The 23,891-nt window shown below is 38.7% G+C and overlaps 1 protein-coding gene across 1 annotated transcript in view; it reads right to left on the bottom strand.

Moving 5' to 3' along the window:
• LOC132132861 (beta-adrenergic receptor kinase 2-like) overlaps nucleotides 1-23,891 on the bottom strand; it is a 76,887-nt gene extending 52,996 nt beyond the window's left edge. Inside the window, exons 1-2 of the mRNA XM_059545386.1 lie at nucleotides 21,730-23,891; nucleotides 14,181-14,257 (exon numbers count right to left, since the gene is read on the bottom strand). Of these exons, the coding sequence (XP_059401369.1) occupies nucleotides 14,181-14,257; nucleotides 21,730-21,842 (190 nt within the window). The 5' untranslated portion in view covers nucleotides 21,843-23,891. The remainder of the gene's footprint in view (nucleotides 1-14,180; nucleotides 14,258-21,729) is intronic.

Genomic DNA, 23,891 nt, shown 5'->3' with positions numbered 1-23,891 from the left:
ACGAACTAACAAGTTAAATAGGATGTGTTAGATGAGTGAGACAGTGCTGGGCTGATTTCTAGACGTGCATATAAATATATCCTGTATATAATATATATAAAATATATCACATGCATGCACAGTTTAAGTCAGCTTTAATCACCTTTTTTGGTAATTCCATGAATTAACTGACCACGACACTGCTTGCACATAGTTTATTTCACAGTTTGATATGAAAGGATACGCACAAAAGGAAGCGCGCACCGCCTTTGAGCACAGGACCGTCCGCGCTCGCTTAACTTGCACCTGATAATAAAGTGAAGTGGAGCGCGTGTCTGAAACGTTTCCCGTTCAGTCATTCTGCGAGTCTGCGACTGAATAAATTCACTTCTTGTCATGAGAAAAAGTGACAGAAGCAGCAGTTGTGAGTGGGTGGCCATCCCCGCCCCTACGTAAAATAATTTGAATAAGTTAAACTGGAAAAAAATTATTGCCTTGGTTAACGAGCAAATTTTGACACTAATATATATCTAAAAAAATTTTTTTTCAAACACCGCGCCACCAGCGGTTGTTGGTCCATGACTACCGCGGTGGGAAAAATCAGCCACCGTCACAGGGGGATGGGTTCCACCAGGTGAATTTTGCCTAAGACACGCTGAACATGTTGATAGGGCTGTGACGGTGGCTGATTTTTACCACCGCGGTAGTCATGGACCAACAACCGCCGGTGGCGCGGTGTTTGAAAAAAAAAAAAAAAAAAAAAAAAAAAAAAATTATATATATATATATATATATATATATAAGTGTCAAAATTTTCTCATTAACCAAGGCGATAATTTTTTTCCAGTTTAACGTATTCAAATTATTTTACGTAGGGGCGGGAATGGCCACCCACTCACAACTGCTGCTTCTGTCACTTTTTCTCATGACAAGAAGTGAATTTATTCAGTCGCAGACTCGCAGAATGACTGAACAGGAAACGTTTCAGACACGCGCTCCACTTCACTTTATTATCAGGTGCAAGTTAAGCGAGCGCGGACGGTCCTGTGCTCAAAGGCGGTGCGTGCTTCCTTTGTGCATATCCTTTCATATCAAACTGCGAAATAAACTATATGCAAGCAGTGTCGTGGTCAGTTAATTCATGGAATTACCAAAAAAGGTGATTAAAGCTGACTTAAACTGTGCATGCATGTAATATATTTTATATATATTATATACAGGATATATTTATATGTATGCACGTCTAGAAATCAGCCCAGCACTGTCTCACTCATCTAACACATCCTATTTAACTCGTCAGTTCATGTTTATTTCAGCACTTCTGTCAGTGAACGCCGCCTGCAAAACACTAAAATAAATATCAAAGAAATAATGTTTATTTAGGCTACAAGAAAGTAGCCTAAATAAGAAAGTTAAATACACCCTGTCTAACGGACGCGAGCAATGCAGCGCAACAAAATACTCATTATAATCAGTGATGCTACACTGGATGTAGCACAACATGACATGATAAATCCCCGTCCGGTCTGTGATGTAGGCTACTGACACAGAGTTCAAATGTCCTGTATAGATACTAGACAGACTAAACCTGTCGCAACGCGGTTGTGTTGCGTCCGGTTAACTTTTCCGCCACCAAGCAAGCTCAGTAACTCCTCATCTGTCCGCGCTCTCTGTGAAATAGGAATCGTTGCCATATTTCTTGTTACCATCTTTTATTTATCGCGGTCTCGTTTGTATTTGGCCAGTTTGGAGAAAGCCTCACCAAACCTTACCAGCCAGCGTTTGCGATCACGAGAACTTGTGCAAACGCTGATGGGTGACATGAATGCAGATGACTCCAGATCGGTGAGGTGGTATTTGCTTTCCCAACAAGATCCATCGACCCACAACACTAAATTAATTTGCTGAATGTATAAACTGTATTTTCCCGCGCTCAAATCTGCCAATCTAAAGGAAACGCTGTGTTTGAGGTAATTTGTTAATTACCATAGACTTAGAATTTGCAACTATTACAGTTATTACACTTATATACAAAACTTTGTATTATGTTTGTGACGTCACGTGCACTACCGCCGGTGGCAGTAGACAACCGCGGTAGCAACAGACCACCGCGGTGACGCGGTTGTCACGGCAACCGTCACAGCCCTACATGTTGAACAGTTTTCCCGAGTACCATACTGTATTGGTCGTTACCTGGGTCAACAAGGGACAGACATCCTCATCATCCAAGGAAACTTGAATGCAAAAGCAGGCAAAGAGGCACTGAAAGTATGGAAAGATCCTTGTGGACCTTCTTGCAATGAAACTACTAATTAAATAGGAAGATGACTGCTGGAGTTTACCAGTTACAACAACCTGGTACTAGTCAATACCCTAGGTGAACACAGTTTCCCAACTCTAGACCTGGAATGCACCTGGTGGAGCCTATCAAAACCAGATTTACTATATACTGGTCCAAAACAGTTTCCGATCTGGCGTCAACAGAGCAAAAACAAGGACATTCCCAGGGGATGATGTTGGGAGTGACCACGATCTGGTGATAATGAACAGCAGGATCAAGTTCAACCTTGAACGACTGACTGACCCAAAACAGCTGTGAGTCCTTTTGAGCCACAACTGGAGGAAAATTTGCACCACTCTTAATGACTGATGAAGAAGCTGAAGCTTTGACAACCATCTTCACCAGAATGATAATGAGAGAAACTGCCAAAGACATCATTGGCCTCCATTGCTCAGAATAAACCTTGTGTTACAGAAGAGATCTAGAAATGTGTGACACCCGGAGAAATCTGAAAAACTGTAGGCACACAACATGGGCAGCAGAATACCATGAAATCAATAAAAATATTTTTTAAAAAGCATGAAAAAACCAATTTGAAAAAACTAATGGATTGCATAGTTGATATAAAAAACTGGATGACGAGTAATTTCTTACTGCTAAATTCTGAAAAAACAGAGGTGTTAATTATAGGACCTAAAAACTCTGCTTGTAATAACCTAGAACATTGTCTAAGACTTGATGGTTGCTCTGTCAATTCTTCGTCATCAGTTAGGAACCTAGGTGTGCTACTTGATCGCAATCTTTCCTTAGAAAGCCACGTTTCTAGCATTTGTAAAACTGCATTTTTCCATCTCAAAAATATATCTAAATTACGGCCTATGCTCTCAATGTCAAATGCAGAAATGTTAATCCATGCATTTATGACCTCAAGGTTAGATTATTGTAATGCTTTATTGGGTGGTTGTTCTGCACGCTTAGTAAACAAACTACAGCTAGTCCAAAATGCAGCAGCAAGAGTTCTTACTAGAACCAGGAAGTATGACCATATTAGCCCGGTCCTGTCAACACTGCACTGGCTCCCTATCAAGCATCGCATAGATTTTAAAATATTGCTTATTACTTATAAAGCCCTGAATGGTTTAGCACCTCAGTATTTGAATGAGCTCCTTTTACATTATAATCCTCTACGTCCGCTACATTCTCAAAACTCAGGCAATTTGATAATACCTAGAATATCAAAATCAACTGCAGGCGGCAGATCCTTTTCCTATTTGGCGCCCAAACTCTGGAATAACCTACCTAACATTGTTCGGGAGGCAGACACACTCTTGCAGTTTAAATCTAGATTAAAGACCCATCTCTTTAACCTGGCATACACATAACATACTAATATGCTTTTATTATCCAAATCCGTTAAAGGATTTTTAGGCTGCATTAATTAGGTAAACCGGAACCGGAAACACTTCCCATAACAACCTATGTACTTGCTACATCATTAGAAGAATGGCATCTACGCTAATATTTGTCTGTTTCTCTCTTGTTCCGAGGTCACCGTGGCCACCAGATCCAGTCTGTGTCCAGATCAGAGGGTCACTGCAGTCACCCGGATCCAGTACGTATCCAGACCAGATGCTGGATCAGCACCTAGAAAGGACCTCTACATCCCTGAAAGACAGCGGAGACCAGGACAACTAGAGCCCCAGATACAGATCCCCTGTAAAGACCTTGTCTCAGAGGAGCACCAGGACAAGACCACAGGAAACAGATGATTCTTCTGCACAATCTGACTTTGCTGCAGCCTGGAATTGAACTACTGGTTTCGTCTGGTCAGAGGAGAACTGGCCCCCCAACTGAGCCTGGTTTCTCCCAAGGTTTTTTTCTCCATTCTGTCACCGATGGAGTTTCGGTTCCTTGCCGCTGTCGCCTCTGGCTTGCTTAGTTGGGGACACTTCATCTACAGCGATATCGTTGACTTGATTGCAAATAAATGGACAGACACTATTTAACTGAACAGAGATGACATAACTGAATCCAATGATGAACTGCCTTTAACTATCATCTTTGCATTATTGACACTGTTTTCCTAATGAATGTTGTTCAGTTGCTTTGACGCAATGTATTTTGTTTAAAGCGCTATATAAATAAAGGTGACATTGACATTGACATGAAGAAGGCTAAAGAAGACAGCAGTGCAAAGAAACAGATTATTTTGAAAAAGAACAACAGCAGAAAAGCATTCCGAACTGTAAAAGACCTAAACAAACACAATCGAAAGTAAGTACCATACTAGGTGAAGAAGGGAAGTGCCTCACAGAAGCAAGTGACATTACAGGCATATGGACTAAGTACTGTCAAGAACTCTATAACCATCATACCAAAGGAGACCCAGAAGTGCTTGAGGTACCAGAGTCCTCAAATGATGATAACATTCCCATTTTCAAGGAAGAGGTTGAGGCAGCAGTAAGATCACTGAAGAGTGGGAAGGCAGCTGGAATAGACAACATCCCAGCTGAACTCATCAAGAACAGAGGGGATCCAGTGACTGAGATACAAACAAAAATCTGCAAAAAGAACTGGCAGACAGGTGAATGGCCAGAAACATGGACCCAATCAATAATTACAACTCTACCCAAGAAAGGTAATCTTCAGCTGTGCCAGAACTATCAGTCTGATCCGCCACACTAGTAAAGCGATGCTTAAGATTAAAACCTCAAGTAGAAGAAATTATTGCTGAAGAACAGGCTGGTTTTCAAAGGGAGAAGTACCACAGAACAAATATTAAATCTCACAGTCCTGTGTGAAAAGTACTCCCAACACCAACAACACCTGAATCATGTCTTTATAGATTTCAAAAAGTCTTTTGACAGGGTCTGGCATGATGCTTTATGGTCAACAATGAAGTACAACATGGGACAAAGGCTAACCAACACCATCAGACAGCTGTATGCGAAGGCCAGCAGTGCAAGTAGTTACCTGGGCTCTATGGGGCTGTGGTTCCGCACAACAGTAGGTGTATGGCAAGGTTGCCTTCTGTTGCCCACGCTCTTTAACATACTTACTATCAGTAGTGTCAGCATTGGAGAATGAAACATTAACAATCTCTGGTTTGCAGACAACATTGTTGGACTAGCTGGTAGTGAAGCGGAGCTGGCCGCCTAAGTGAAAAACCTGGATGAAGCATCTTCTAGGTTTGGCATGGAGATAAGCACTGAAAAGACAAAGTTGATGACAAATAGTGACAAGCAGATTACTACCAAAATTGAAGTCAGAGGACAAGAACTAGAAACTGAGTCATTTCAAATATTTGTGCTCTATCATCAGTGAAGAGGGGTCAAAAAGCAAACAACAGCAGCTATGTAAAATCTGAAACCTGTATTGAGAGATAAAAATATCTCTCTATCTCTCTTCTCCTGGGCCCTCATAGCAGAGTTGCAACGAAAAATCTAGGCACTTGAAATTAGATTCTACAGAACCATCCTTGGCATATTTTACAAGGACCACATCACAAATAAAACGGTGATGAACATAATCAGGTGCGAATTAGGCAAACACGAGGACCTCCTCAATGCAGTTAGAAAGAAAAAGCTGAAATGGTACAGACTAGAGATCGACCGATATGGGTTTTTCTATAGCCGATGCCGATGTTTAGAGGTCAGGGTCAGCCGATGGCCGATATGTGCTGCCGATTTTTAGGGCCGATATCTTGAAGTTTTCCCCTTCATTTGCATGCAAAAATGTCACACTAATAATAAGTGGATGCACAACATTTCTAAACTTATCATCATTTATTGAGCACTGACTTGAACCATCTCTCGAATCTTAATTTTGTGCACTGCACGGTATTAAAATAAAAAATGCATCCAAAGTTAACCAAACAAAATCAATAAACTGACCAAGTATTAAATATATAAAACAGGTAATATATATATATATATATATATATATATATATATATATATATATATAAATAAATAAAAGTCAATAAAAGTTTACATAAAAGTTTTAGAGCATTTATCAAGTAGAATTTTTCAAGTTTGTTGGAACATAAATGTAAACTTAAATATACATTTAAATGAATACAATTTTAAAAATAAAAATCTGAAAAATATAAAAAAATAAATATATAAAAAATAAATAACAGTAGTGCTGCAAACACACTAGCAACCAGCAACATTTGTGTTTGGTATAAATGACACAGAACATCTAAAGTGCATTCTAATTTCAAACTTGCATCGCAGTCTGTTCATTATTAAAATAAAGTACAGTCAACCAAACATTTAAAAGGTTACACTGGTCAGTTTAAATAGACCGTATACCGGTCCTCTCTGCTGTTATGCCAAGGACGTTTTTGCTCATGTGAAGAGGATGATCTTTATCGTCTAGTTTACATCAAATAAATAAAAAATATTATAGTTTAACATTCAGATACTTTGCGAATATGAAAACATTTGGATATGTGCAGAATGAGACGTGAGCAATAATCTCCAAATACATCTAGTCAAACCCGCGCTCGCTCGTCCTCGTATGAATCGGATCATTTTTCGGATCAGCAAAAAAAAAAAAAAAGGCCAAGACAAATAAACATACGTTTTGTCTTTTTTTATTAACATTAAATTATTAAATTAAAATATATGAAATCAACTTAAAGTGCACATAATATCTTCTTTTTAACATAATAGTCCAACTTCTCATCTTCCAGTGTGCTGTGATGAAGTGAGCAGTTATCATCACAGAGCTCTCCGTCCCCCTGGACGTCCACCCGTTCTTTTGTGAGCGCAACAGAGGATGCTCGGGATAGTTCATCCACAACTGTTTTCTTCTCCTGTTCATAAAGATCTGGCACAATATTTTCACTCTAACGTCTTTCCTCATCATTATATCTGACAGGGAATACAAAATGCGCGGGCCGTTCAAGCTTCCTCCGCTCACCATGACCACTGAGTGTGGACTAAACATGCGCAACTTTTTTTTTTTCATAAATCAATCCGCGGGTCACGTGTGTGCCGAACCGAAGATATTGATCCGAACGGATCACGGATCAATGATGATCCGTTGCACCACTACTATAGTGTCATTTGAAAACATTGCAGATGCGTTTTAAAATACAACAACGAGCACCACGAAACCATTTAAAGAGGCACATTCAGCAGTCTCCTTGACGAGAACCAGTCAACAAAGTAAAATGATCTCCAACGTATGGCGCGCTCTCTTCATTTTATCAAATGATCATAATCACATCTACTCATTTTACAGTCCTTCTACTAGCATTTTATTCATACTAAAACCCCTTTAATTCGGGTGAGAAAGCTTTTTTTCCAAGTGGCTTTTGCACATAATAATAATACCGCTGCAGACGCATTTTGCAGCATTAAAGTAATTAATTGATCATTAATTTAAAAGACGATCGATAATGGAAATTATCGAATATTGACATCCTTAAATACAAATGAGTTGGATGGACAACTGGTTATTGTCTGCATCAAACCATGCTTCCGAACAAATGTAATTCACCGTTCTGGGCAGCTCCAGGACAGCTGTCTCTCCGAGCACGCTGCTGTCTGTGAGCAGGGCGGAGTAAGGTCAGAGACAGTTTACTTTGGTAACGTCACGCTGCAGTGTTTGTTAGAGCTGCCAACTTCTCCACCCCATTTACAGAGTGAATTTCTCTGACTACCTTTATCTCCCAGGACTGCTGTTGAATCTTCTAAAAGTTTTGGCTTGGGGTGCTTCACATGCAGTGGCAGCAGCTGCCCGCCGACGTGCCTGACTTTAAATCGGCGCTACTAAACACGGATATCGGCTGATGTCGATATATTAAAAAAATGACAAATATCGGCCCGATATATCGGCCGACCTCTAGTACAGACATGTCATAAGAGCCAAAAACCTGTCCACAACAATCCTCCAAGGTAGCATCCCAGGTGGCAGAAGACGAGGCGGAAAGAGAAAGAAGTGGGGTGACATTACAGAATGGACCATGAAAACCTTTGCAGAGACGCAAGCAGTAGCACATGACCGAGACAAGTGGATGGACACGGTCAGATGTTAAACAGAGCAGCGTCCCGATGACCACATCAGGTCATGGGACTGATGATGGAAGAATAATATATTCAATATATTAGGCAAATTTTCATTCAATGGAAGAGGGCAGCTGGGAAATTCTGCAAAACATTTACCCTGGTGTCCTACTGAAGAAAGAAGGTCAAAGGGCTTTTTTTGAGTAACGTGAGGAGGAGTAAAGGATGAAAATGACGAACAGCGTTCCCTTTTAAGTGAATAACCCTTTGAACATCCCTCATCTCTGGTCTCCATGATAATGTTTGAGCAGTAGCACAGCAGCACCAAAACATTTTATTTCTGCGCAGGGTTCAAGACCTTGTTCCAAAAATTCTGCTGGCCACAATAAAACAAATGTTACCTGCCACTAAGTGAAGCATGTTAACAAGTAAAAGAGCAGGAGAAGATGAAAGAGAGAGCAAACGAGAGCGAGAATCGCATTGCAGTGCAGTATCTCTGTAACACAGACCGACACTGCTGACCAATAAATCATGTGTCAGGGAAAGGGGGGAATGGAGAGATCATTATCAGCCCAAAACTTGCTGTCAAACTGTCACGTTTCTGGAGAGATACATGCATACAATCGTGCATGCAACGGTACAACGTTCTGCTAAATAGGGCTAATAATCTTTGCCCTGAGCTGCCCTGCATTATCTATTACAGTCATTCGTGACTTCCCAGACAGGACGAAGACTTAAAGAAAAGGCATCAATACAACAAGCTTTTCGATCTGCAGAGCATGCAAGATCTCTGGTGTGTGTAGGTCATGAAAGAGTTTGGGCAAAACGGCTTTAGTTGAAGTTTGTCTCCCATTGCGCCAGACGGTTATTGGTAACATTGTTCAGAAGGACTGTTAACCATTTCAAACCTTCTAATGCTGGAAAAAATGCATTCAAAATCAATCAAAACATTCAATGTTAAACTAAGTATTAAACTTTGACATAAGTTCAACAATGTGGATTGCTGAAAAGCAACAATGAAAAAAAAAACATCCCTGACTTGGATAAACAAGCCTTTTGCTGCTTTCAAAACCCTGGATCTTTTTGAATGCTTCTCATATTATTAACATGTATAGACATGTATAGACCATTCCAGATGTTTTAGTAAATCGAGTTCTTCTGCTCAGTTTTTCCATATGAACGTCTTTATGGCTGTGACTGTCAAACCAAATTATATCAATGGAGGAGGATGGCATTTTCCTCTGTCATTATGGACAGACAGACACCCTTGCTTTTCATCCTTGTGTTTGTCTACAATCTCCTCCTGCAAAGCAAGATTAATTTCTCATGCAATTTTAATGGCAAAAGCAACTTGTTGATCCCTATTACATCTCATATGACTACGTGGATCACAGCGAGTGTTAGGTTTTCACAGTAGGAAGAACGAAGGAGTTTCTGCAATAATAAAGAAGGCCTACTAAACGTACCAGAAACTATGAAATCGTTTTTTCAGGATAGAGATGTTCATTTAGTTTTTTTTTTCTAACCAACACTCATTAATCGATTATTAACTGTTAACCGGCAACATTATTTTAAATTAGAATTGAATTAAATTAGAAAGAATAAGTGTCTGTGACCCGTTAAAAATACTAACATTTGTTTCCCGGCAATTAATTTTACATGCGCAAAAAGCAGCAAACAACAGAAACATGAAGATTCACATGATAATCATTTCACATCACACACAAATTAATATGCCTATATGAGAAATATGTTTTTACTTGAATAAAAAATTAAGTAAATGAAACTCCGCAACAAGTAACCTAGTATGCAGAGTTTCGGTTCAATTTTGTGCTGCACAAAAGGAAACCATACAACAGAAAGCGGCAACCTTGACAATGCAGCCTGTTCATTATCATAATAAAATACAGTTAGTCAAACATATGGGAAAAAAACAATACACAGTTTAAATATGTAAAAGCTATGCCGTTAAACGTTATCACCGTACCGCCACGATGTTATGCAAAACATTTTGTTTAATGTGGATATTGGAACACGACTTAAGTAGGGTAAATAATAAATAATAATTTGCCATTCAAGTACATTGCGAATATGGAAATTTTTTTTTTGCCTAAATGAATTCGGTTTGGCTTGTCGTTTATATTGCTATAGCTTCTTATATTTTTCATTCTTGTTCTTTTCTAAATACTTATAATTGAAAGGATTTGCTGTGCAGTAAGGGTAACAAACAGCCTAGCTATGTTAATAGTGTTTATTTAAAAAACAAGAAAAAACTTTTTTTTATACACAGCATATTTTGACCATACAGCAAACCTTTTTAAATGTTTTGATAAATTACTGAAAATAAATAAATAAATGACTTTTTAAACCGTTTAACTGATTGCATTAATCAGTCAAAATTCTTACAGTCGGTTAACGGTTAAAATGAGCATCCCGATTTCAGGACATTACGATCACATGCATGTCAAGAACAAAATAGATCATGAGGTCGCAGCTATCACAACCTAAAAGAACTGGCCCAGAAAAGCCCAGCAGTAATTTATATCACTACATTGTGCAACATTATTTGGTTCATCAAACAAACACAAAATGCCACAGCAACAAGGGTTAAACGACAAAGACAGAAGGGAAGCATCTGATTATGCAACCAGTCCCTGAGTCATTATCTCCTTCCACTGGTCAGATGCAAAACTGAGACATTTGTCATTCAAATTCAGCATGTGAACTAGCGGCAAAGCAGGAGTGAACTTCGGTTTCCTGCTTCACATCTCTCTTTAGAGAGGACCTGGAATATTTACAAGCTACTTCAGCTATTTGCATTAGTGAAAATTCTTCTTTAACTTAATGTACTTGTTGATGTGTCTAAACAACATCACATGCATATAAGCTTGGTTTCCCTGTTAAAATTAAGGACCCATTTACACTAGTGTGTTTTCGTTTTAAAACAGCATTTTAGAATTAAAATGATCAGCATTTATATGAGCGTTTCAGAAATGTTCTCCGTCTACACAACATATAATTAAAACGCATATAACCCGTCACTTGACCATTCATGCACACTGGGTATGCGCATAAAAGTGTTAAAAAATAAGTCTGTCACCAATAACTAACACCAATAAGCCAGTTTTAGTTGTCCTACATTGTTCATAGGCTTTATAGCCTCAATGTTACAGCAAATTTTGTAAAATTGTATGATTTTATCTTAAAAATGAAATAACTTGATCCTGTTTGATGAAGGAATGTGACTACTCTGACTTTTTTCAGCATACATTTTACATCTTGCATTAAAATTGTATTGTATTTATTTAACATAATTGTATGCATTTGAAAATTAGAGATGGGTTCGGTTTTAATGTACCCAAGTGTACCTAAAATGAAAGTTTAATATACAGGTTTGTGGGTCTTAATTTCTTTTTATTAATTACCCACTTGTAAACTTATGTTCACTGTTCTTTTTTATAAATATAGCATTTGTATTAAATCTATATTCATTGAGCTGAATCGAGTATAGAAAATCAAATCGAGAATCGAAATCGAATTGTTTTGAGAGCTTGTGAATCGAAATCGAATCGATCTGGAACATCTGAATCGATACCCAGCCCTAGTCACCAAGGATACGCAGAGATCATGTGGGAAGCCATGCCATCGTTTTCGAAAGTCTCCATTTTGGTCGGTTTACACTGAAATGCAACCTAAACTAAAATGGGGTCACCAGTGTTTTCAAAAGTCTCCCTTTTCGAACGTGGAAAACGCTGGTGTAGTGTAAACGATAGGCATAACAGTAGCAAAAGTAACACATTTTAAAACGAAAACCCTCTAGTGTAAACAGGGCCTAAGAACAGGTTTCCCACTTAAATAGGCCACTTATTTATATGTACATAAATAACAGTTTATGGTAGTGAATCATCATATACTACAGTAACACTTTTGTAACAACACTGACAATCTAAAACATACAGCATATGAAAAATAAGAACACATAAATGACCACTTACTACTATTTTCTGCATTTTTGAATAGATTCTTAACTATGAGAGGTGCATCTTGGGATGCTTTTCAAACAGTACAGGAGGAGTACACATGCACATAAGACACTTGTCGACTGCTTTTCCTTCACTATCTAATCCAACAGCACCCATACTTGTATAACAGGATCAATAAAAGACCTGTATTACAGGGTCTTTAAACAGGTGATCTAGGTAGTTCAGTGCACAGTGGCCTACAATTACTCCAAGGGTGCTTCCACACTAGCCGTTTTGGTGCGCATCTGGGTTCGACTGACGTCAGAGTTCAGTACGTTTGGAAGTTAACGCTTACTTCCAAACTTGGGAAGCATTCTTTAGAGCATTTGGAAACAAAACCAATGGTTCAAAAACAAATATAAAAGTGATGAAAGCAATGCTATGCATTTTGCTGCCTTCTGCACCGTGGTTACTAATCAACGGGGTAAAAGCTGCTGGCTTGATGGTGCAAATGAACCACGTTTCAGAGCCAAATAAAACCATATGAACACAATTCAGCAGGTGCTGGGGGAACAATTGAAGTCAGGTTCGGACCAGGCAATCGAACCAAGAGTGAAAAAGTACCCTAAGAACGTTCGAAGACAAACTATTAACAGATGGCTGGTCCATTTCCATCTTTTAAAACAGGGATACTTTTAACAATTTAACACATTTGCTGTTTTTTTTAATGTCTGTTAATGGACTAATTACATGCAGATAAACAGATAAAATTTTATATTTCTTTTTATTTTACATTTTTATCATTTAAAGAAATAGTACACCCAACACTGAAAATGTATTAACCCTCAGGTCATTTAAGACGGGTATGTTTCTTGATCGGAACAGATTGGAGAAATTTTGGATTTGTTCCTAATAAACACAGCTTTTCACTTCACAAGAAGTTAACTGATGGACTGGAGTGGTGTGGATTACTGGTGGATTATTGTGATGTTTTTATCAGCTATTTGGACTCTAGTTCTGACGGCACCTATTCACTGCAGAGGATCCATTCATTGCTCAGCAGATGATGTAATGCAACATTTCTCAAAATCTGTTATAATCAAGAAACAAACTGTTCTACACTGGAGAGCCTGAGGTTGAGTAATTTTTCAGCAAATTAAAATTTTTGGGTGAAATATTCCTTTAATTAATTATTAGTTTTTCTATCAACTCTCAAAACCCTGTTTTAACACATCTAACCATTTTGTTGGTCAAAACTGGTGATAAGAATCTCAGCGACCATAACAAGGCACTATCAGCATGTTATTGTATAATGCATGGATGCAATATGTGCAAAAAAAAAAAAGAGTAGAGAGAGAGAGAGAGAGAGAGAGACACCACTAAAGCAGATCCTCACATGGGACTTCAGACACAGAAGTAAGTAAAAATTAAAGTTAATCAAAATCTGTGGCTGGCTGCCATGTTCCCATGGTGCCTTTACAGCTCACACTTCACACATTAAAGCAAACGCCTTTTCTCCAAAAGCACCAAGTGGAAAGAAGCATGCTTTCACTTAGTTACCTGAGGTTATTTGGGCATATGCATTCATCACAACACAACAGCATTTACATGACATGCTATCTGACAAAGAGTCTAACTGTTCAGGTGACTAATAGAGAAAAGCAGACATAACGGCCAGTGGTTACATAAAACAAAGAGCTGTCTTTGACTCAGTAGATAAGAAAAAAAGGAAGAACAAGATCCTTATTTAACTTCATGGTGATAAAAATGTCCTTCTGAAGGGTCCGTTTTTTTTTTTTTTTTACAAGATTATTAAAGAATTATTATGTTTGCATCCTCATTAAATGACCTTTTTACAAATCTGAAAAAATGTCAACATTTTTTTACCTTTTCACAATGCAAAACTGGCTCAAGGTGTCATGAAAGATTGAGAAAACTCACCAATCTTCTGGTTGAAGATTTTGTCAAAAGTCAGTTCATCCCTTTCCTCGAGGTACTTCTGCATGACACTCCGAATTCTGTGAGAAAATGGGGGGAAAATAAAATATAAATTATATGCAAAACAAGGGCCATCCAAACCCCACATAATCTACCCCCACATAAAACAATCTCGTCCTGAAAGTGAGGCAACTGGATTTGAAGCTAACCTCCCACACTGCCCTTCCACCTGTTCCCTGCCTTATTTTAGGTCTCTCCACAACCACCTGCTCAATTCCCCGCCCATCGCTTCCCAAGGCACTGCCATGCTGCCCTGGGAGAGGGTGTTAATGAGCAGCAAGTTTGGGAAACTCAATCAATTAGCACCCCCTCCAAGGGCTTATTATCACCCAACCACAGCCCCATAGAGTGAGTACAGGTCAGGGGAGACAGCAGTGTTCCCAAACAGGCTTTCTGCAGTCCTGGACCAGACACAGACAGCTTGTAGTGAGTCACCTGTCACATTATGGTAAACGGACAAGGCTGATATCAGGACTGCTAATATAAACACTGCTGTGCAATGACAGAAAAATACTCATTACATATTTATAGTATGCCATTTTAACATAAAAAATTGTCAAAAGTTTTGGGTTAGTAATAATTGTTTTAAGAAATTGATACTTTTATTTCAGCAAGGATCCATTAAATTGATCAAAAGTGACAGTAAAGACATTTAAAACGTTACAAAAGATTTACATTTCAAAAATTATATTTTGAATCCTGAAAAAAAGTATTACAGTTTCCACAAAAATATTAAGGCCCAATCCCAATGCTTCCCCTTAGCCCTTCCCCTTTGTCTCGATTCTGTTTTGGTTGGAGGGGTAGGGGTAAGGTGAAGGGCCAGATATCCTTTCAAACTAAGATTTTTCGGGACCACACTTCAAACAAAGGGGTATGAATTATCTCGGAAACATGGTTTCTACAGCTAACAAAAAGACACATAAATGTAAGATTTGTTGGCATGAATAAAGATTTTAACGATAAGTAATTATTTGTTTTATGTTCCATACAATTGTGAGTTCATATTAACGGTCATGTTACTCAAAGAGATGTTTGCAAAAAATATCTAATATTTGCTAACGTCATATTACAGACTGCATGAAAGTGCCACAGCATATGTCTGATCAGGGCGATAACTGCTGTAGACATTGATGGGGGCTAATCCCCCAATAATTAGAAATCGCTAAACCATTTTCTCAAATATTGCCTTTTCAAGAGAAAAAAAGAGAGAGAGAGAGAGAGAGAGAAAGAGAAAGGAAGTTGGGTGTATTCGTGTCTGTGCATTTATCTTTTTAGAGTGAGTTTACTTAAAAACAACGATTGTATCCTCTCGTCGCTGGAAAATATAATGTAGCGATTCAGTATTTAAACTGTATTTAATAAAAGTTGTGGGGCAGCGTTGACAAGTTTATTTTCTCCTGGATGTTTGAGCTGCGTGATTTCCGATATGTGTGTGTGTCAGTATAGCAGCTCATTAATACAGAACAATCATTAAAGGCTCTAATGCACACCAGCACACCAGTATATGTGTGTATTGTAAGAGCTAGACGATGAATGATGGCGTGTGACGGCATAGTAGTGGTGTCCCAATCCTTAGGGGACTATTTTCTCCCCTACCCCTTGACACTCTGTTTCAAGGGACAAGGGGAAGGGGAAGAGGTATAAATTAGAATTGGGATTGGGCCTAAGAAGCACAACTGTTTTCAACATTGATAACAAGAAATGAGCAGCAAATCAGTATATTAGAATGATTTCTAAAGGCTCATGTGACACTGAAGACTGGAGTAATGATGATGAAAATTCAGCTTTCTGTTTTTAGAGCATTTATAATCAAATAAATGCAGCCATAATGAGCATAAAATCCTTTAAAAACAGTAAAAATCTTACTGAGCCCCAACTTTAGAACTGTAGTGTACAAAGGTAAATATTGCGGTTTATTATTATGTATGTGTTATATTGGTACATAAATAAAACTACTAGGCCTAAATATTTAATCAAATTGTTTTATTAAACATCCAAAAAATTGATTCAATATAGTCTTAAAAACAATACTTCAGCGCCCTGCCCTAGTAAATGACTTAACACATTACAGTAAAAAGGAAAAGCTGTTATCTGGAGCGCTTATAAGCCATACACTTGAGTGGCTGAAACCTCAAGCCTGTAATGAGCCCCTTTAAGACATGAACAAACTTCTCATTTATTAATGACTACATGTTTTACTCACGCTCCGCACTCATATTTTATCACCTGGCCTACATTATTATGACACATTAACTGACCCTTTAGCATCTCAAATGTGGTAACTAGTTCAAAACCACCGACTTATGGATTCAATTTAAAATGCAGGATTTTAGCCAAGCAGGAGATATTGCATTCAGCCACAACATGCGTGACCCCTCGCTGCCTGTCTCTCTCAGGAATCAGATGCATTCATATCTTTCTCTCTCTGTCTGCAATCACATCAGTTCCGTCCCACGGTCCAAGGTCTAAGTGACTGAAACAATCTCCAATCTCTTCCACTCGTCTTGCTGTCAAACAATCCCGCCAGCGCCTCAAACACTTCCAGTCATGCTGTCAAAATCTCACCCCTCTGCCAGTGGGCTCACGGCTGGCTTGAGGAGAATGTAGCAGAGCCGCGTTATCTCTCTCTCCGCCATTACTTTCTCTGCCGGCAAAGAACAAAATACATTCTCAGGGCTCGACATTAATGCTTGTCCGAGACAAGTGAATGCTTTGGAGGGGCAAGTGAAAGAGAAATCTACTTGCTCAATCGGACTTGAAATTGAAAATGTCTATACCAAAAACAACAATAACTGCCTTTATTTGTGATACAGCATTTGTTATAGAGGTGTGTGGTATATATAGTTTGCGATAATGTCGTAATTGTTGTTTTAACAATGTGCAATTTGAGTATAATACAAAAATCAAACAAATCACACCTACAGAGTGCATAGGCCTACGTAGAATAAAGAAGTCTAGTAGGTTAGACTAGTGCACATGTGCGTTCTTTCACTGCATGATTCAGTATTAAAATGCATGAAGAATGATCAGAAAATTAAGATATGGGTGCAGAAAATTTATACATTTCACATAGTTAAGCAATATCACATGAAGATTGTGTGCCCTTTTTTTGCTCCAAAAATCAGCACCGTTTTGCGTCTGAGCAACATAAGGGTGTTTTGTTCCTAAATAAATCACCATTTAATTAAATGTTTTGGTTCAAACCATAGACTGTAAAAAAAAGATGGACGACTCGCCTTCGCTCTCTTCCATTCGTCAAAACTGAAGCCGCCAGTGTCCCGATATGGCGCTGACATCTTGGACTTGCGCCTGTGCAGATAGCGATCTAGGGACCAGTTCTGCGCAGTAGCTATGCGCAGTAGCAAGCAGGAAGTAAAGCCTTAAAGCCGCGAAATCAACGGCCCCGCCCCTGTGCCCCGCCCTCACTCTCCCTCGCAGAATGCACATACCGTAATCTGCACTGTTTTGGAAGTGGAGTCCTGCTCCTGTGAACTCTGTCTGCTCCGTTCCACTCCAATCTCATTAAAATAAGGTAAATACAATCTCCTCAGTCCTCCGAAGATCATGAAAAAAGCCTGTTGACGCTTCAGTGCCTCCTCCAGAGAGCTGTCAATCACAGCTGTCTATCACGACGTCACACCACCGTTTTTAGAGCATTAAATAACTATCTAAAAAACAACTTATTTTAAAAACGAACACTTGAATTTACATTAGCGTTATACAAACTACAGTAAATGACAAAACAGCTTCGGAAAAAAGATATTTGAAGGGTAATTTAATTGTTTAGTTGGTCTCGCGTCCCATTGAATAACATGGGGAGGCGGGGTTTATGACCTATACTAGGACCACTCACCAGGGGGCGATCGAGACGTTTTGGCTTCACTTTTCAGGGCTTGTGCGGCACGCTTGGTTCAAACGCAATGACTCAGTTAATAATAGTGACTTGATGCCACCTACTGGCGATTTTCGCATTTAAAATAATAAAAAATATCAGTATTCAACGTTTTATATATCAAAACATTATTTATTTGTAACTGTAGGTTAAAGCATTCCATGTCCCTCAGAGCAGCATTAAACAGTGTGTAAATATATTTATTCCACTTCAGATGTAGCTTCTGTTTCCTCTGCATTGCAAAGATGAATTTAATACTGATTTCACTTTATTATTTTATTTAAAAAGAAAAATCGAACTAAGTCTAAATGTGACATGTTCACAAAATCTACTACATATTCTCTATAAACACTATAATATATTTTGCATAACTACAATAAATAATTACATTTATAACTCAATTTAAATGTTTCTTTTTTCCTCCGGGCAGGTAACTTTTATACAAATTTACTTGTCCAAAGCACAACCACAAGAGAATGCTTAATGTCAAAGCCCAGATTCATTAACAAATGCCTTTGTTGTACCACCAGCTTATGCTTTTTTATGCACACTGGATCATTTCTGCTGTCAATATGGGATATTGATACGGTTCTGTTACACCACAGAGGTTTAAAAATGCTTACTGAACAACAGCAAACAAGCGCTTGAATTTGAGTTTGACGTTAAACAACAGTGTTTGTCTGAAGGTGCAGCTAGGAGTGGCATGAGGCTTATGTATCCCATAATAATGCTAATGATGAGGACACTGATGTTAATGGCTAATGCTTTCACTCGATCTGTGGTGATGCAAGCCCTACATACTGTGGACTACAGTAATCCCTCAGAAAACAAACAGAGAAACTATAGCAGACTAATCACAATGAAGAGCGGATGTATAGCTTACCAGTTTGCCGAACGGAAAAGCCAACCCCTGTTATCGTTTCAGATTTGTACCGTGCATTACCACATCATCCAGGGAAGCTAAATAGCCCACCAGCACATGCATCATCTCAGCCCTGGGAGAGACGTTATATTAGCCTTGGCGTAGGAAGGAAGATGATTAACCATAAATTTATCCTGCCGTGAGTTTACTCTGCCTGTTCCCTTATGCTGGCCGACTCACAGATAATTTTCCAAAATGTTTGGGTGAATGATTTTGCAGGATATGTTTACATAGGTGACAATCAGGATAAGCTCTATAAATAATTGGCAGGTCAGCAATAAAACTGAGCACATAAGATATTCTTGGTTCAAGATTTTACAACAATCATGTCCAAAAAAAAAAAACCTTTAATAGCTCAAGGTAGCACTATTTCAAATTATATTACCATGCTAAAAATAGCCGGGAACATTGATGTTAATGCATGTAAGTTTATATTTAACAATCAACTAAAGCAACTAGTTATTAATTTAATTAAATTATTCAATCTATGCCATTTTTCTCCACAAAAGTTTGTAAGCCTTTGGATGGTGGTACATTTTAATGTTTGGTGCATCAATCTGGAAGCAAAATGATGTGCTCCACAACCCTTTTTCTATGACCATACTGAACAGAATAAAGTCTTTGCATTGACTTCAATCTGTACTTTAAAGTGGACTCAAACCAAAATCATTTTAGTATCACATTCAGATTGGTGTTTTTAGGAAGCCAAACAATTTTTTAATATAACAATTATTTTACATTACTATATAACCAAGACAGTAACACATTACTATTGTGAGGTTGTGGTCATATTTACAGTTATGCAATTTTCGAAGGAAAGCAAAAGAGTTCCCCAAGAGTGAAACACTGTACATAACATGCTGAGGAAGTGTCTAAACATGGCCTTAATACCCCATATTTCCAAGTAAGGGATATATTGCTACCTGTGCACTTTTAACTAATCTTATCGGTTTACATGACAACAAAACTTGCAGCTACACTAAGATATCACTAATCACTCTTAAGTGTTATATAAACTTTAAAAACATTCCAACTACTGCAATGCCACGAATGCACAGGTTATACTGAGACACATGCTTGTGTAAACTGTACAATAAAAGCTTTGTGTTGAACTACAGGCTTTACGTTGTAAACTGACAGCCGAATCACCATAGTGATCCAATGAGATGAGCAAACTCTGAAATATGAAATACCATTACCTATTTCTTGGGACTCGGTTTGTTACCAAAAGCAGGTCTAAAAAACATTTACAGTGTTCAGTCTCCCGATGGGGTAGTAAAAGACAAATAAACTGTGAGCAGTATAGTCAGGTTATCATTTGTACAGTTTTAGGACAGTGTCCATAAAAAAAAAATAATAATAATCATAATAATAATAAAATAAAAACTCCAATGCACACAAGGGACTCCTCACATGGTATCCAAGATGACAGGTACAATAAACTCCAAAGATCATAATTAACTATATTTTAAGCCTAATTATGTTTAATATAGGTTTACTACTTCTAGATATCACCTGTATTCACTTTCTAAGGGGCAAGTATTGAATGTCTAGCTTATATAAAATGGGTTTTGCGCATTAACTGATTCAATCTGACATAAATGGAAGACAAATACATTTTTATGTAATGATTATTTTAATGAATGATCAACCGGTTGATTATTTTAAAAAATAAATAAAAAAATACTAAAATGGTCATTTACAAAGTTATTATTCCACATGCTGCCCAATGCTGTCCTCCAAATAACGTGCATTTTAAAGGCAATCAAAACAAATAGTGAATATATGTGGTCTGTGCAGAATAAAAGGGGGTTAAAATGTAAATGTATTGCTAAACATTTGAAAGAAGAAGTTAAAAACCCTAAATTAAAAAAGATAATCAAGACAAAACAAAACAACTAAAAGTTAACTGGTACGAGGTAGAAGAAGCACATTCACCATCTGAACATATTACATTTATCTGCTTCGACGTTCAAGGTCTAACGATTTAGAACAGTCACACGAAACCCCAACAAAGGGGATTTGTATGTCTTATTGAGTATGCAAGCACAAATGTGAAGGCAATGTCAGAATTTCGACCAAATCTACAGGTGATAAGAGCCATTGATTCACACGGGGGAATTTTCCCAGCAGGCCTCAGTAACTGCTGAACAACCCCAAAAACACTAAACACAGCACAAAATGTGTGACACTGGCTTTTTAACACAATAATTAGGATTTAGCCAACGCTTACAAAAGGTACTGAAGTGTTACAAAGACAGCACTAGTCAGTACTTTGATACTGTCTGGGCCTAATTACCATATTCATACCATCGTATTTACATGGTAACGTTACTCTGATGTAATAAAATAGCATTACTGAGCTATATCTCCAAAAATAAACATAAGTATCTTATCTTAAAGTACTCCGGTGTTTTTTCGTAAGCGAAAGAAAGCAGTAAACAGCAAACACTGTGTGTAGTTTACGTTACATGAGAGGCCATTGCTGAGGATGGTGACAGGGAATCTCTAACTAACACTTAAAATCGTTTATTTAACACCAAATTACACGAATATTCAGTCAAAATGCAGTGGAAATGATTAACTCAAAATTTTGACATGTCAAGCCGCCACTTCACGACAATACTGAGCGTAATGTGTGTGAATTAACTGTATGACAGTCGTTTCGCTTAACGTACCTGGGTTCGGGAAGGATGATTTTCTTGCTCGCGCGGGCCGCTGGAGTCGATTTGCTCTTCTCCATCGCCATCAGGTAGCTGACATCGGCGAGAACCGCTTCGAGGTCCGCCATCTTCAAGCCCTCTGGGTCGAACCGAGTCGTTAACGGTACCAGAACCAGCCGTGAGGAAGAGGAGGGTACGTGTGAAGGGACGGTGATGTTGCGCGCGGGCGGGCGGGAGGACTCAGCACGAGACGAGCGCGGGAGCTGTCGTGGTGATGATGATGAGCGACAGAGGCGCGAACATCTATTCCAGGCTGTTTAATTATTTATTTATTATTATCGAGTTTCCCCCTCAGAAATCAACCATAGTGGCTGAAAATACACGACGAAGAAAAAAAAATACTAAATGGAAATCTGTTGCTCATCTATGAAGCAACATCACCATCGGGTCCACTGGAGTTGCATAAATGGCTTCTTGTTTCAAAGAGGAAGGATATATGTGCTTGGCATCACCTCAAAATCCGGAAATTTCCAAAATAATAACTCTAGATGGTGATAGCGATAATATCGATTAATCGAGCCCCCCATCCAGAACCGATTCCCTTTGATTGTGTTCTACGTTAACAACCTAACGTTACCTGCCTCGTGCAAGTTAATTTGAGCCACCGTCCGTGCAGAAGTATGGAAATAACGGGATGGTTAACTACAAATACATGCAAGCTGGCCAGTCAGTGTCACAAATAGATGATACTCAAATCAAAACGACGATGCAATCCCGTTAAAAGCAACGAGATATAGAACCTAAGTCGTAAACGAGCGGACAAGACGATCTCCTTAAGGCATTAAAATAAAGCAAGCAAGACAGCTCGCTGGAAAACAGGACAAATCACCAATGCATGAAAATGGACGACTAGTATTTTCCCAGTTCAATCACATTAACCCGTTGACAGCACGCAAACATATAATAAGGGCAACATGTAACCTCCTCTTCTTAAAAGGCGGAAAGATAGTGGAAATCTGAAGCCCAATTGTTGGAGAAACATAAATAATGTCTATCGATGCGACACGGGCAGCTGGATTGTTTCCTGAACATCCAAAAATGCGAGGCAAAACGCATTCAAGATCTAAACAGCATATGCATGTGTAAATACCCCGGTAATATCACAAACTAATCCCCATTTTTGTGTTTCGATGGTTGAGATCTGCCTCTTGCTGATCCAAGCTGGCTGTCTTGATCTTATAAGTCAATTAAAGGGCCAGAATTAAACTAGATGAGTTTTGATGAGGCAAGTCCCTTGTCACGTGCAGCGCAATGCAGTTTTCTTCTTAAACTGGATTTGCTTGCTCGTCAATTTATTTATATAATGAGAGGTGTGCTCTAAGCAACAAACGGCTGAGATATTACACTACAGATGAGAGGGGGGCGCTAGAAAAGGAAATAAGCAAATGTGAACGAAAGCAATCCGAGTTTCCCTTTTCTAAAAAGAAATGTCGCGATGGTGCCACAAAATGTGGTCAGATGAAACTGCAAGTCAGGGACATATATCAAAAACACAGCTACTGTGATTTTGTTGTAAATAATAAAGAGTTCACGCTGAAATCTCTACGCTAACGTTAGATCTTGCGGAACTTCTTATGCACGGGCTGTGCGTCTCAATCTCAAGCTTACAAGAACGAAACTCTCGAGTTTCGAGAGAAAAACAAAACGACGGGACTTTCAACCCCAATATGCTTCGTTCAGGGGTTTCAAATGTACTTTTCTCCAAAAGACATCTGATTTAGATTGTTCGATGTTACTTCCGAGAGAAAACACTCGTTTCTTTTCCATCCGTGTTTGGGTCGCAGATCCAAGTCTTCATCTCTTCCGACATCGCTCAACAAAAACACTATATCCGTCCACATAAAACACTCCAGTCCGATTCCGCTCAGGCCCTCCGGGAAAGACTGCTTCTTGAGGTTTCCCTACGGTTAATCCAAATGGGAAGACACGACTATTTTCTTGTTTTAGTGCTCGTGTGTGAGATGAGCCCCACGGCGCGTCGTGAAGTGAAATACAGGCTCTTCTGAGAAATACACTTCCTGCCAGCGGCCGAGTCGACGCAAAAACCCGGCGATGGAGTAACAAAACAAGGAACTGGAACATTTTTGAGGAGATGGAGCTGGACTCCAGTAAGGTAA

Source organism: Carassius carassius, chromosome 49, assembly GCF_963082965.1.
Source record: "Carassius carassius chromosome 49, fCarCar2.1, whole genome shotgun sequence".
Taxonomy (NCBI): domain Eukaryota; kingdom Metazoa; phylum Chordata; class Actinopteri; order Cypriniformes; family Cyprinidae; genus Carassius; species Carassius carassius.
This window is presented reverse-complemented; position numbering and strand designations above follow the sequence as displayed.